The 15,807-nt window shown below is 41.7% G+C and overlaps 1 protein-coding gene across 1 annotated transcript in view; it reads left to right on the top strand.

Annotated features, from left to right (window-relative positions):
* MLLT1 (myeloid/lymphoid or mixed-lineage leukemia (trithorax homolog, Drosophila); translocated to, 1) overlaps positions 1-15,807 on the top strand; it is a gene marked incomplete at both ends in the record, with an annotated part of 20,261 nt that overhangs the window by 1,631 nt on the left and 2,823 nt on the right. The window contains 4 exons of the mRNA XM_010083342.1: positions 1,244-1,326; positions 9,994-10,137; positions 11,777-11,902; positions 13,371-13,916. Of these exons, the coding sequence (XP_010081644.1) occupies positions 1,244-1,326; positions 9,994-10,137; positions 11,777-11,902; positions 13,371-13,916 (899 nt within the window). The remainder of the gene's footprint in view (positions 1-1,243; positions 1,327-9,993; positions 10,138-11,776; positions 11,903-13,370; positions 13,917-15,807) is intronic.

Below are 15,807 nucleotides of genomic sequence, written 5' to 3'. Positions count from 1 at the left end.
TTCCTGCTGCCACATTGGCATTGCTTTTTGGTTTCGGGCTTTTTCCCCTAAGTGATAGGGTTCTAATATGAAATTCAAGTTAAAGCAAGTCTAGAGATATTATTTTTAGATATGCTCTTTTTTAACAGCTGAATTTAGAGTACTGCTTTCTAGTAGCTTTATGATGGTTGAAGTGCTTAGAGCTGGGGATGATATATCTCCATTAAAGGACAATAGTTTGTGTGCTTTTTATGTTTGAGGTACTGTTTCCTAATCGTACTAATTACTTGGAATTCTTTAGAGAAAGAAAAAAGATTTGCACTGAATTCCTCTAATTACTTAATTGACTTTATTTACATATATTGTTGTACATAAATTATATGCGAGTGCATCTGGTTCCTGAAAGGGAGAATATCTGTGTAGGTCTTGCGTTGCTTCTGGCAGCTGTTATGTATGGCTGTGTCATGGCCAAATAAATGATCCTAGAATCCTTTGAGCCAGCTATCGCTATGCTGAAACGCAGTGGTAGAAGATGGGAAGGATTCAGTAGCATGAAGATACAACAGGTAGGAACTGAGGCAAGAAGCACGTAGATTAATTTCTTAGAAGCGATTAACTTTTGTAATCGATGTGTCTGCAGTAAGCAGCGCTGTGACCTTAGCGGCAAACTGTTTAACCTTTCTCCGTTTCCTGGTATGTGAAATAAATAGCAGTGCTTACCTGCCCTTCAGGTTTGTTACGAGGTTTGGATGAAGCAGCTTGTAGTATGGCTGTTACGTAATTAAGAAGATTGAGCATTGCAGGAGAGCATTTCAAGGAAAAAAAAAAATAAATCTGGTTGCATGGTATAGTGTTTTGATGAATAAATATGGGTATCAAAGTAAATTTTACTTTTCCGTACTGTTCCAATTCCCACCTTTTGGTTCTTCACCTTTTTTTTGCCAGGCAGCTTTAACTGGCAGTTTGCATTGTTGTGGAACAGCGCGGAAATGTAATTGTATCTCACTGCAAAAGGGGGGGAAGAATCTCACGGAGGCTCTGGCATGGAGTGTTTTATGTTTCCTTTCCATGGGAGGAGCTAAGAACAGATTTTCATGTTCTTTACTAAGCCTGTGACCACCATCTTATTTTGTTTTTTCCCAAAGGTCAGTGTTTTAAATGTGTCCTGAGTTGTCAGAGGCCCGTTTCTCATCTTGCAACTCCTTTTTGGCTCAGATTAAGTTCTGTTATATTCAAAGTTAACATTTGTCTGTTCTCTTTTCAGTGTGCAAGGAGCCCCCTTACAAAGTGGAGGAGTCTGGCTACGCAGGCTTCATTATGCCCATTGAAGTGCACTTCAAAAATAAGGTAGAATCTGATTTCTGGTCTTCTAATTGTTTTGAGCTGTGCCAGACCCTGAAACTGCCTGACAGAAAGACTCTAAATTATGTGACTGGTTTATGTGTGTGTTTTTTATTAGTCTAATAAATAGAATTTAACTGGGAGTTGGAAGCTCCTGCCAGACTTCAAAAGAAAGCTTTTGGCAGAAATGGAATTGTATAGAAAGGTAATATCAGGACAGTGTGATGGTCCTAGAGATTCCGAACAGAGATTGTACCGCTCGTAACAAGCTTCTCTAGCATGGATAATATTAAAGCAATTTAAAATATTTGATGCAAATAGGGAAGTAAATATAAGTCACTGATTTTGTAAACATTTGTAAATACTATATTGACTAGCAATATATTAAAAAATCAATTTTTAATATTTGCAATCTTGTTAAATTAACTGTACAGGTATAAAATAAAGACAAACGTGCGTATATAGGACAGGTATTTACAGCTATGTTAAAAATATTGTCACTCTGATTCAGTACTCTTCCAAAAAGAAAACACTAAATATTTTAAATCTTAAGATGCATTGCCAACAAGTATATAAAAGTTAAAAAATGAGATTTGTTGCTTGCTTTAAGCCTTACCACAGAGGTCGCATGCTACATGACTCGGAGGAGGTTATGAAAACAGGGATTTGGGCTCTTGCGTTTGTATTGACTCAGTTAAATTGTTTTGTTAAACATGAATACTGAATCTTTCTGGGTTTGATTACTACTTAAATTTAAAAAAATACTGTTCTGTTTATTATCCCTAAGACAAAACCTAGATAAACTAAAATGTGCCCATTAAGCCACATCGCTATAATGTATGCCCTTACCCCCACCCCCCGGACCCTCCATATAACACACGTAACATATATCACATATAACAACCTCATTCCCTTCAGCTTCCCAGCATCCTTCCCATTGTACTCCCCACTAACACGTGTGTGTCGTTTCCTCCTTGCCCCTGCCTAGCACAGTATCCTCTCCTGATGGTGTCATTTGTGAATAATTGATGGTTTCGTTTGGTTTTTTGGCCTACCCCACTTTATGACTCTGAGTAAAAAGCCAAATAGTGAGACTGAACCACAAGAAGACTTGTCTTCTAAACCTGGGAACGTTTTGCCCACAGCTTTCTTTTGGGTAGGTGGGGTAAACGAAAAGGATGTGAAGAGAAATGGCAGTTAGAGGGGAGGGGATGGAAGTTGGTGATAGAAGCAGCTTTTTTTTGGCAAACACTGAAAACTGCGACTTGAATGCAAAAAAAAAAAAAACTTCAAACGTGTAAAAGTAGTTTGACTTCTGGTGGCTTTTCTGAGGTTTTGGATGGAAATCAGGAAACTCTTCATCTGCACTGCGTGTTGGCTTAATTCAGGTTTAAAATCTACCTTTACATTCCTGACCAAAAAATGTCAACTTGTCCACGCTGATTTCTTGTAAGAGGAATCTCAAATGACTGATGAGTGAACTATGTTTTGTTTCTACCCTTACCCTCACTTTTTCCTTTCTTCGTCTAGTCTTCTCTCACTTTTGCCTTTTCCCTGCAGGTCTCCGATGGCTTTGTCTTTCACCAGTCCTCAGAGATTTTTCTCTCTCACTTCTACCTGTCTTGTATTTTTTTTTTGTAGGTGCGCTTGTTTGCAGCGACTGCGTTCATATGCTTGCTTTCTCGCTGTCCCTTATATTCACGTGCTCCTCGCAGAATATGGAACTGGCAGCTTTTCTGAATCTAACTTGGTTTCACACCCACTGGGGTCATCGCTTCTCATTGTTTCTCCAAACATGTGACTGCATAGTTGTTGTAGGACGGCTTTTATAAATAAGGGAAATAGGTGGTCTCTGTTCTGAGGGGAAACAATGGAAGTAGCAGTTAATTTAGGAGAAGGCGGTTTGGTTTTGGCATTTTGGTCTGCAGAAATGTGAAAAATTAACAGGAAAAGAGGTTTAGTTGCACGCTTGCTTTCAAAACTACAAATTTTCAAAATGCACATCTTTGCCCTGTTTTTTTTAGATGCGTGCATTATGGAGAAGTTCTTTTCCACTTTTAAGCTGATTGATGAATTGACTAATTAAGGTGTTCCAGACAGCACCCCCCTGTTATTAAATTGGGGTAAGAAGTGGTTGAGGGAGAACATGATAGCTGCTGTCTCCCAGCACATCATTTGAACAGAGATGTGTTCCCAGGTTCAGCCACGAACTTGAAATACGTGAGCTATCCTGAAGTTGTTTGAAGTTTGCTTTTACTGCTTAAAAGTAATTTTTCCATCCTTATGTCATTGGATGTGATATTCTCTGCACATTTGGACGTTAAGCATGGTACTTGTGATCGCTGGAAGCTTAGAAGCTGCCTGATGATGTGAAGATTTTGGCTCCTCTGACCACTATTGCCCGGTGACAATGCCATCTTGAAATATTAAGAGCTAAGATTCCTTTCAGTAAGTGCTGTTGAAGGATGTGTAAGAGGTAAATACTTCTGCAAAGACAGAGATGCAAAGACAAAAAAAATAAGTAAAGATTGGGATATAGTAGAAATTTCAAAGATTGGGAAAAAGAAGGAGGAGGGATGTCAGAGGCTTAGGATACAGCCTGTTTTCTCCTGCATTAACGGATGTGGCATTAGAGCACCAAATAAATAAGTCTTCACAACTTTGGGACCATATGTTCACTCTGATCTCTGCAAACCTGTTGACACTGGTGGGGATCAGCTGTTGTTTGTGGAGCATGTATTGTTCTGAATTTGCCTGAACTGATTGCAGCATTTGGGACTCATCCTTGAATAACTCTTTTCAAGTAGATGTTACGGATTGATTCTGGAATTGGGTAGGAAATGCTGTTTCGTAGGTGGCTGGGCAGGAGGAGTCGGATGGCTCTTTCTGGCCATATGCTCCCTACATTCCAACGTGTTTTTGTTGATGTGTGTCCTCTCAGTTGAAACGAGTTGCAGAAGCTTGGGGATTTGTTCTTTGTGAAGGTGAGAAGAGAGAGGATTTAAAGAAGAGAGAGTGAAGTAATTACTGGAGGTTGATCTTTGCCATGGTTGGCTGAAATTATTTTTTTTCCACAGTTTAAGCCTCCTTTCGTAGCTGTTTCCTTCCCCTGTTCTAATTTGTTACCAGGATGAAAAATAGTGGTTGTGAGAGCCAGTGTACTCTTTGCTTTGGCTAAGGAACATGGGCCTGTTCACTGCTAAGGAACAGTTTTACTTAAGAATGTTTTTCATGAGCTTCAGGGATTTTTTTTTTAAGGCAACTTTGCATAAAACTGCCCGATAACTCTTTGTGCTGGCGTACTCCCTTTTTGTGGTTGTTGTCTGGTTGGTGTAGGAGGCTCAGTGCTGTCAGCCCCACGGAAGCTCTTGGTGCCTTTCTGTCAGGGAAGCGTCAGCAGAGTATTAACAAAGGTGCAAGAGCCTGTTCTTATCCTCTACGGACACAGTTACGCCTTGGTGGCGTGCGTTTGTCCTTCCTGTGCTGTAACTCAGCTCCTCACTCAGGTGCTTTCTCAGTCTTGTCGTTTGAATTACTGAATATATATATTTTGAATATTGCTGAAGTTTGTCGATCCGTCTGTACGGCCCCCAGGACTCGCGGCTGCGTTTGATATCTGTGTCCTGCTAGAGCCTTTGCCTCTGTAACCGAGCCTGGAAACAAATGGCAGGGGCTCAGCGTGTGGAAGGATGGGGCTTTTGAAAGCCCTGTTGGCTAATGATAGTGGATCATTTGGGATTGTTGGGCTACAAATGTTAGCGCGCTATTTTTGTTTTTTCAATCCTTTGTGTTCCTTCCTGTAATGAGAGCTGCTGCTAGTGGCTTCTGGTGCTCGAATCAATACAAACTGGGTACAATAAATGCGTTGCTGTTTTTCTACTGCTTTTCCCCTTCGCTCTCCCCCTCTCCATTTCAACTGTCTTGAGGCATTTTCCATGGCTTCATTGTTGTCCCCAAACGCATCTCTTAGAGTGGCGTACGTTGTCATCTGGAGGCTGTAGTACAGGTAGGACTTTGATATTGATCCCGTTCAATTTTTTTTGCATCCTAATCAAATTAGATCAACACTCCTCTCTCCCCGCAACAAAAGCTCAAGGTCTCGTATACTTTCATGCTATTCCGATTTCAGGCAGGTGATATTAATGCGACATGGATAAGCTGTTGTATTAAAGTCTGTTTAAAGATACTAGCTTCCAGTTTCCATGCTGGAGATAAAAACCTTCCAGTCTTTACATAATGGATACGTGTAACTCGGGCTTTTTCTATTAGTGAAAAGCGAAGAAGGCAGAGGAATCTGATTTTTCCAGTTAGGTTCAAAATAAAAACCTGCGTGTTTTACCCCTTCTGCAATATTTATAGGCGTGATATATACAATATATAGAAAGATGATGGAGAAGGGAAAAATTATTTGTGTTTCAAAGTAGAAACTCAGTGGAGACACTGTACGTGGGTTGCACATATGGTGGCAGGTGAAACTTGGAGATCAATGCGAATCAGTTGTCAGGACTGTGCCGTCGGGAAGGTGTTGGCTTGGGAGACACTCCTCAGGAAGGTTGCTGAAGGGCCCGTGTTTGCGTGAGACGTTTGATTTTACTTAACAAATTGCTGCATTGTTGGGGCCAGGTCTGCACAGGTTTGAGGAAAGGAGGAGTAGATTCAACCTATTAGTATTTATTCAGTGTTTCTGGAAGTTGTGAAAGGTGGAGTAAAACTTGGCATTTTCTCCAGCCTTTAAGTGGAAGCATTTGTCGCTCACTTTTTTAGGTTTCTTGTATCGTTTTACTTGCCCAACCCGCAGCGCTTTCTTTTGTGCTGCTGCTGAGTGGTGGATTTTTTTTTTTTTAACACCATTTTCTGTCATAAATTAATACATATTATCAGCTTACCCATTCTTCTATCTGAACAGACTGTTTTCCCGGCCAAAACTGTGTGTTTCAGCAGCCGTTCAGCGGGGCACGTTGATGGGCATCTCCGTATGGTGCAGAGACTGCAGCGCCTGGCAGGGGAGCGTGGTCGAATTCAGCAGCTTCTCTAGCCATGCCAGCATCCTACCTTCTATTTGTAAGAGCTAGTAGATTATTAAATGCCTGCAGGGAGAATATTTTCCTAATTTTCAAATTAAGTAATAGGCTTGAGATGGGGGAGAGTTCCAAAAATGTTGTTCTCTGTTATTTTACTCAACCCTGTAGAAACTCAAAAAAGAGAAGGGTGTTTTATGGACTTGTTAGCAGAGTGTAATGTACTGGGTACTTGTTTTAAAAATGAATATTGGGCTATTTGCTTTTAAATGTCTTGTCTGGAAGCGGAGTGGAAGACTAGTCAAACGGGTTGTTCAAGCCTGGAAAGGGGGTTTCATTTATAGAGACGTTATGAAGCAGTTACGGATAAATGACTCTGTCAGGCTGGATCTATGGCAAAAGGGAAGTCGTGTTAGATGTTAGAGTTATTGAATAACCATGAGCCTGCTTCCTTGGTGTGCTAGATTTTTGTAGATAATTTTGTTTTATGGCTTTCTAAAAGTGATTTATGAGCTTTATGCGCATGCTACCAGTGAAATTCTTTTGATTTGTGTTTAAGTGGCAAAGGGCACACCCTGCCTTAAAAACAGGACAAGGAAATTTTAACAAAAGACTTTGAAAAATTCCTCCTCTTACGAAAAGTGCCAGAAGAACTTTAACCCGTTACTTCAGAACTCAGAAGGAAAATAAAGCAACTCCAGTGTTGGTAACAGCGCAGCGGCAGGCAGGAAGCTGGAAAACAGTAACAATAAAGTGTAATGTGCTCAGCTTTGGAGACTGGAGGTGGAGTAGGGGGATTCACGGGGTGGAATTTACAGCGGCTGCAAATAAAAGTGGCCCTAGCTTTGTGGTACGCACTTCTGGCTTACTTCTCTGGCATGAAGAGATTTAAGGGGCAGATATAAACTGAGGTTCTAAGGTGGCTTGCTGAGAGAGCAAGGTTAAGCAGGTTAACCATTTCGTGTCCAAACTGAGCAGTGCATTTTCATCTGAATAACCGCAATATCTACCAGCTACAAATGGATGTGATCCATCCTTTCCAAAGCCTTTCCTGGAAGTAAGGCCCTTTAGAAAAGCTTACGGTCTTGGAGAGCAATAAATATCCACAGAAAATAAGTCTTTCTTGTTTTCAGTTTTACTTATCGACATCAAGGGTTGAATATCAGAAGGTGGAATCATCTAAGGGTGATATTGGCTTGCCCACATAGTTGCTTCTCAAACAGGAGGATGTAAAGTGGTGTTGCAGTATGAAAACAGGCTGCCTGGACCTAAGTCCGCAGGGTGTAAAAGCCCCGACCCTCCATTGCAGCTCCAGGCAGCAGGATGTGTAGATCCCAAGGTGTTATTTAGAAAGGCTTTGAAGTGCGGCACTGTGGATTCAGTGTGGCTTTCCGTTTAAAGCCAGGGGATGTGTAGGTCCAGGTCAATTGAGGGAGATTTTGCTTGGTTTTCTTTTTTTTATTCCCTTCCCCCCCCCCCCCCCCCCTTGATGGTTGGTGGGAGGGAAGAACCTTTTAGGGAGGACCGGATGGGTTAAGCTTTGGAGTGTCTCGAGCTGTAATCATTAGCTGTCAGTGTAGGCAGTAAAGGAAAGAATGTTTATTTGCAGCTTTTTGCTTTAAGACTTTTGTACTCCTTCTTTTAGAAGTGCTGTAATCTTAGCTATTCGCTTGGATGGGGGGCTTCAGATGGCCTGAGATGATACAAAGGATATTTTAATGATCATGGTGCTCGGCTAGGACTCGGTTCCCAGGGCAGTCGTGATCTCAGAGTTGGAGAAAAATCACATTGAAAAACTGTGTTAATTTTACAAAAAGTGGAAGCTTGTCGACAGAGGTACGATAAATATTTGGGAGGTTCTCTGATGCTTAGAGTCTATGTAAAAAATGGGATACCTGAGATAAAAGCGAAATGAATCTGCTGCTCCTCTCCTGCTCGGGAAGCAACCAGGCAAATGACAAAGCAGAGCTCTGATGACGCGATGGCGTAAGAGCTTTTGACTAAAGCCTGCTTTTGCTAATATATCCAAGATCAATTTATTCAATGTTGTAAACCAGGAAAAGCATTTTAGAAACCATTCGTAGCCCACATTTGGATTTCTATTCGTCCTTCATTTCAGTTTATTAGACTTTGAGGGACCCTCTGGAGCTGCTGTTTGAACTCCAGGGTAAGCACACACATGCAGAGCTCGCTAATGATGCAGTTAATGAGAACGGTCGTAGAAAAGAGGAAAATGACAAGGCAATGTATTTTTACAAGTATTTTTCTTTTTCTTCCCATTCATGTGTTTTAGTAGACATCAAATCCTTTCAAGGGTGCTTGGATTCTTCAGGACTTTTCCAAAAGAGGGTCTGAAGCCCCTCGTGTTGGTAGCATGTTCCTGCGTGTTAATGGGAGACAATTCTAGTGCTGCGATGTCTGCCTTCCCCTGTCTGGGGAGTTAGGACCCAAGACCTTGGCTCCGAGGTGGGCTTAGGTCACTGATTTTGATGTAAACCAGGTGTGGTCACTGCACTTTTTATTTTATTAGAGGTATAGTTTGTACAAGAAATGGCTGCTTTAGCGACGTTAGTATCCACCAAGCAAACAGCAGGGATCAGTGTGGTCTGAAGCCGTTTGACGCTTCAACCTATTTTCAGCAAAATCTAATGGCTTGGGCTAGAAGCCTGCGGCATCTGTTCCCGTACAACAATGTGACTACACCAGGAAATCGAGCTGCTGGATATGAATTGTGGAAGACTGCTGTGCAGCTGCTTGATGTTGCGCATTGAATGAGGCATGTGGGATGCATTCGTGTAAATACTGAATGTACTGTGAGGCTCCGGGTGGCTTGCAGGAGAGTCTGCTTTGCCACGTTTGGAGTTTTCATCTTGAAATGCAAGATAAAAGCAGGAAATATCCTATCGATATTTGTAATACACAAGTAGTCTGCAATATTTGCAATTTCAGGAGGGGAAAAAAAAAAAAAAGGAAGAGGTTTCTTCCATTCTGTACTGCAAACGCAGAGTGGTTGCTGTGCTCCTGCAGCAGGTGGAACAAAACCAGTGAGGCGCGGATGATCCCCAACATGCATACAAACTCCGGATTTCTTCAGTGAAAGTGCCCTTGGAAAGTTCAAAAGCCTAGGATATCTTCCCTTTCAGGCCCTGCAATATGCATATTGAAAAGGATTTTACAAAACAAGGCGTCCTTTTTACCATTGCGTTTAATCTTTGCTCAGTACCCGCGGAGATCCTGTGAGTTCAGAAGTTGTTCCTTCTCTAAATAAAGGATTATGCTTTTCTTAATATTGATACTTGTAGTTCACTTGCTTCCCAAAGGAGATAGGATGTGAATTTCAGTGAAAACAGAATAGTGCATAAAGCCTGGAATCTGCTTTCCTAGGAAGACTTGAACGGCTTTCGACAATGGTCAGTCGGTATCCTTGGCCGTGCGTCGCTTTTCCAGTGAAAAGCCGTGCCTGAGTTTCTGAATGGCATGGTAACTTCAGGCACAAATAGTTTAATTTCTGTCTCTCTGATCTCATAACAAAAACCTCTGTGAATGCAGCAGTTAGTGGTTTATTTGAGATTTTCAGGAGTGACTGTTTGACTCCTCTGACTCAGTGTGCTTGCCAAACTTCTTCCGTTTTCCCAAAGTCTGTCTTGTTTTTTAGGAGGAGCCGAAAAAGGTTTGTTTCACATACGACCTGTTCTTAAATTTGGAGGGAAATCCACCTGTGAACCACCTTCGTTGTGAGAAACTGACTTTCAACAACCCCACCAAGGAATTCAGACGCAAGCTCATTAAAGCTGGAGGGGTAAGTGCCAAAGGGACTGGAGATCTTAGGAGGTTCTGTTAAAATGTCTAGCTGATCTCTTTTTGCTCTGGGCTTTCTTTTTAGCTGCAGCCCAGCAGGCTGCTGGTTTCTACTCTCATCTAAAGGATGACCCAGCCAATTTATATTCCTGGTTATACGACTACAGCGCTTGAAGCACAGCTAAACCGTTACTTGTGTGGTTGGTGGCACTTCATTTTAAACGTGACCATTAATATCAAAGTGCTAAAACCGCTCTGAAAATGGAGATCTGCTGTGGATGTTGTGAGCTGTCCATCAGGCTGCTGCAGTTATCTGTGACCTTCCTCGTGTCTTGAGCTGTATCAGTGTAGAAAAGCTCAAGAAAAGGGAGAGGCTTCCAGTCTGTTCCTTACTCGTTTTTACCACAGGGAAGTTGAATACTGAGCACTTCCTGGTCAATAAATGTCCTCTAAACCCAAGGTCAGCTGCTTGGGGCTTAGTTAATAAAAAATTAAGGGAAAGTGTTAGAATGTAGAGTGAAATTGGTGTGGGAGGAAAAAAAAATAGATATACTCTTGAAGGGACAATAAGATATGGGTTGCTACAGTGGACAAACTCTTACTTCTGGGAAAGTAATATGCAGTGATAGATTAAAGAAGTGATTCCCAAATAACCACAAGCACTAGGCAAATGAGGACAAGCCACAAAGTGCACGAAGGTTTTAACCAGAGAGAATGTTATGACTTTATTCTGAGACACCTCCATATATAGTAATGTATAGTTACGTTCTGTTCAAGGACTTCATTCAAGATGGTCTTAATTGCTGTCAAAATTTTCTTCTGAAAAAACATGTTTCTAGCCTGAAAAAATAAAAAAAGTTGTGGGGAAGTTTGTTGCCAGGAAATCTCAGGAGTGGCAAGTATTCCAAGCTGATCTGTCCAGATCTCCCTTGGTGTGCCAGCGCTTTTCTGTCTTGGGCACAAAGAGGAAGGGGCTTATTTCAGCTGTAGGTTGGTTCAAACATCATTTGCTTTCTAGGATTTTCATAGTATATTATTGTATTCCTTATGGATTGAGGTGTTTCATCTGTGAATAACCTTCGATGCCGTTCATCTAGTGGAAAATTTCGCCAGGATTATTCTGACAGAATAGAGGGGAGGTAAGAAGGAAAGTGTTTCATGGAGCTCAGCGGTTGGTGTTAAGATCTTGTCAAGGGAGAGACCCAAGGCCAGCTTTTTTCCTTTTTTGTTTCCTGAGTGAATTCAGCTTCTCCTAAATTGATGAAGCCTTGCTCACTCCTTCCAGATTTAACTTGCTGCCCTTTTGCAGAATAAGAGTATTTGCAGCAGAACACACAGTTCTTGTCCAGAGCTTTATTGCCTGCTTGTGCTCAGAATATTGGTGTTCCCTTTGGGAGTGATACTTGATATTGCGTGTTGCCTTTCATTTTTTTTTTTTCTGGTTTTAATGTTCTTTATTTGTGGAGTTGCCTTGAAACTGAGCATTACCTAGACAATATCTTTTTATGGTTTTAAGCAGGAGAAAAAACATTCCCAAGATGAATAATAGTGTGTTAATTAAGCAAGTGACTTAACATAATTATGTGTTAATAGTCCATGCGACTTTACTCGTACATAATTCTTCTCATCTTTATTACTAGGTAATGGTAATGCCAGAAGGAGCAGAAGCTGTTTCAAGGCCAAGTCCCGATTATCCGATGTTGCCCACAATACCGCTCTCTGCCTTCTCTGATCCCAAGAAGACCAAACCATCCCATGGGTCAAAGGTCAGTGAAGCATGCTTTTGGGTCATCCTGAGGTGAAGAAGTCCTTCAGGACTTGCTGCTAAGAGCTTGTTCAGCAGCTGTTTCTAGCTGCTTCGAATTCTGAAACCTTCCTTGTACTCTGTAGTTCACTAGTTAAGCATCTGGAACTTACCCTCATTTCGGAGGCCTTTTTATGATTTGCCAGAAATTTTGAAAATGTCCAAGACTGGGAATTTTTGGTGAACCACATCTTCCTCCTGATCTGCTATAGCAGATAAAGTTGAATAAAGTCTTCTCCAATTGTTCTGACTTGTATCCTTGATGCTGAGGATGAATTATGTGGATCTTTCCCTGTCCGTCATGTAAAGCTGTACTCTAAGTCCTTGCATCTTGTAGCAGCAAGGCTGAGTAGAGAGTCAGCACTTCCTCTGTCATTAGCACTGCTTTGGGTAGTGGTGTAAAGAACGTAAAATATGCTGCGCTTGGTCAAACTAGCGATTTCAGGATTTGATGGTTGTTTCCTGCAGGATCTGGTTCTTGAGACTTCACAAGAACCTTGTTTTCTTTTTTTCACTTATATGGTGAAGCTATTTTGGTATAATTCTACATAGGAGAAACAATCCCCAAGCAATGTGTTTTGAAGCAGATTACATACATTTTATCAGCCTGAACAGTCACAAATATTAACAGCAATTCGTTTTATAGTGTAATTTGATTCTGATATCCAGACAGAAATAAAGGGCTCTGACACAAGCTCTGGTGAAAATTGCCGGTAGCTAAAGAGACTCCTGCTTCTCTTCTGCCAGGTTGCCTTCAGAGGTGCCTGTGTGTTTGCATCTCTCAGCAAGACCCGCTTCTATAAGTGTTTTGAGTTCACATATAATTCCCAAAGGGACGTACGCCTTTGCCTTCATGCGTACCTGCCTCTTAGGATGGGCAGGGCTCTAATGAGTGGTGTCTTAAAGCTCTTATTAGGGGTGATAAAATGCCAATCGATATTGGAGACTTTGGCTCTCTTATGGTTGTGGGGACATTTGGTATTTTTGTCAAATATAACTTACATTCGCCATAGATGTGATGTAACCTTAAAAAAATCTAGTATCTGGGTTGTTTTTTTTTTCCCTGTGCAGCTAGAGTGAGTTTCCTCTTAATCTGGCTTCAGATGTTAACCCTGCAGATTAAATCTGAACTAAGCATCTCTAGATGTTTACAGACCTCCTTTTATAGACCATGGAAAGGACCAGGCATTTGTGAAACATGTTTTGTCTTGTTCTAATGTAGATTTTTAAGCACCTACTGTCAATTTCTGTCCATCAGTTTTGGGAAATTTAGATACCTACCTCAGAGGTAGAGAAGTACATTCGGCATCTGTGGGTGGGTGTCTGCAGGAAACAAATGCTTCAATGTGATTTATGAGAATGGGATTTATAATTCTGTGTAGAGCTTCCATTTCATACCTCGCTTGCATGTTTCTGTTACCGAATTTTAGGATGCCAGCAAGGAAAGCAGCAAGGCATCTAAGCCACACAAAGTAACCAAGGAGCACAGAGAAAGGCCAAGAAAAGACTCTGAGAGTAAAAACTCCTCCAAAGACCTTGAAAGAGAACAAAACAAGCCTTTGAAGGACTCCTCCCGAAAACCAACTGAGAACAAACTGCCTAAGGAGGAGAAGGCACCTCCAAAAGCTGCTTTCAAGGAACCAAAACTGGCCGTGAAGGAAACCAAACTGGAGAACACTTCTCCAAAGGGTGGGCCACAGCCGGAGTTAAAGTCTTCCAGCAAGAGGCCCTCCAATGTGGAGTCACCAAAGCCTAGTGCCAAAAAACAAAAAAAGAGTAGCTCCAAAGGGGTAAAGAATATCCTAGGGACGTCTCCCAGAACCTCGTCTTCCTCATATCCAGAGAAGAAACAAACCAAGGAGAAGATGAATGCCAAAGTGGAAAAGGTAAAATCTGAAAGTGAGGCCAAGGAGATCAAAAAGCCCGTGGAAATGGAGGAGTCGAACTCAGAGGATGAAACTTCTTTCAAGTCAGAGGTGAGTAGGGATTTGTCTGTTATGAGAATTTTTAAGCACACTGTTTAGATCCCTGCATGAAAAAGATGTTCAGAAGTATTCCTTCAGACAAGATAGAGAACCAGATTGGGAAATGCTTAGGCTGGGTCGTATCTCAAAGAAAACTCTTCTTTGAAAAGCCTGTCAATATCAATCGCTACTGCTACCTGGTTTACCTCCCGTTTCAGATATGCAGCTCTATTTATCTGCAGTCAGAGTTATCTAACAGTCAGAGTTATTGGTTATGGTCTCTCATCGTCCCTTGCAATGACATTTGTAGAGCTCGAGTATAGTATAGTACGCAGAGAGACACTTCCTACCTGCTTATGATAGCACAACATTTTTCAGCATGATCTTGAATTCAGAAAAGGAGGAAATTAATTTCAGTTTTGTTTTCGGGGAAGAAAAAAAGTATTAAAATGTAAATAAAAAAAACTATTCCAGACATGGCCTGTAAGAAATGTGCTGTTGGCTAAAGCTGAAAATACAGCCACGTGCTGCTAAACCTAAATAAGTTGTTTTGTAAAACACAAACCAAATTATGTTCTTGTACTACTATTTTTAAAAGCTGTCTAAATATTTTTTCCTTTTTATGACTAAGAATATTCATTATCTTCTGTCTTCTAAAAATTGTTTTCCAAAAGAAGGCAAAAAAAAGGGGGGGGGAAAGACACAACTGAAATCCAAACTCTCGCTACTTTTTGCTTGTACATTTTGTATTTGCTATAAAGCAGCCATATATCTTCTAATAGGATTCACAGGGTAAAGTCACGTGAATTTTTGAACTGCTTCCTACTGAACACTTTTAGAAAGATTTATTTTAGTAGAAGAAATCTTCTAGGGACAATTTGTATTATGTTTTACTCAGCACCACGATACAGTGCGTACTGATGTGTTTATTTCAGAAAGGATTTTTTTTTTGCAAAAGTTTCCCAGTAGAAGGGTTTATTGGGGAAGTGTTAATTCAAGTTACCTTGCAAAGTTTTTTTTTTTTCCAGCTTGATCAAATATGCAGCTTGTGCCTGAAAAAGAGGCAGCTCCTCTCCGCTTTTAGCCTTAAACCTGAAGCGCTCAGTGTGTAGCCAGCTCCTCACTTCTGTCCCAGATACACGGCCCTCACTGCAAGCTTCTGCACTCTGCTGATCTCTTAAGTCCTGAATGTCTTGTGCTTCATTATTTCTTAGGTGTCATCCATCCCCTGGGGACTCACCATGCAGCTGTAAGCTGATAGTGCTGATTAGACTGGTCCGTGAAACCACAAGGGGTGGTTGTGGTTCTACAGCGTCTGCTGCAGTCCTGTCCTGCCCCCACCAAGCTTTGTATGCTTCTGTGTCCTCTCTTGCACCAGCTCTTGTGTCTGTTGGATGCTTGACAGAGGGATTTGAGTGCTCGCCCAGGCGGAGGGTAGGAATACTCAGTGTGATGGAGGGGGAGCCGTGGCAGCTGCCAGTCGTCGGATCAGCTTAGCGTTGAACTTGAAGCTTAAGGGTACAACTCTGTAATGCGTTGGCATCAGCAGAGAAGACTCTTTGAGTTTCTTTTCCACCCTGGGGGGTTCTTTTTGCTCCCAACGCTGCAGTTTGCTACTCCAGCCTTCATACTGGTGCAGCTGTGTGTGGATCTGTGTGGTAAGCCACATCACTAAAGCGAATGAGCAGCTGGAGGTGGACCGGGGCCCGGAAACTCTTAAATCAGCTTTGCTGCTGCAGCCAACGTATTGTGCAACATGCTCTGAGGCTGCAATTCCACGATTGCCTTCAGTTGACATCTTTGCAGGCTGCTGTTGAAAGGAACAGTCTTGCTCTCGTTTGTGCCTCTGGCGTGAGAGCTTGTGTGACTTTGCAGCGGGCTGGAGGAGTTTCTCCTTCCATTT

The sequence above is a fragment of the Pterocles gutturalis genome, unplaced genomic scaffold (assembly GCF_000699245.1).
Source record: "Pterocles gutturalis isolate BGI_N339 unplaced genomic scaffold, ASM69924v1 scaffold35925, whole genome shotgun sequence".
In the NCBI taxonomy this organism is placed as follows: domain Eukaryota; kingdom Metazoa; phylum Chordata; class Aves; order Pterocliformes; family Pteroclidae; genus Pterocles; species Pterocles gutturalis.
Note: the sequence above shows the minus strand (reverse complement) of the source record. Positions and strands in the feature narration are given on the sequence as shown.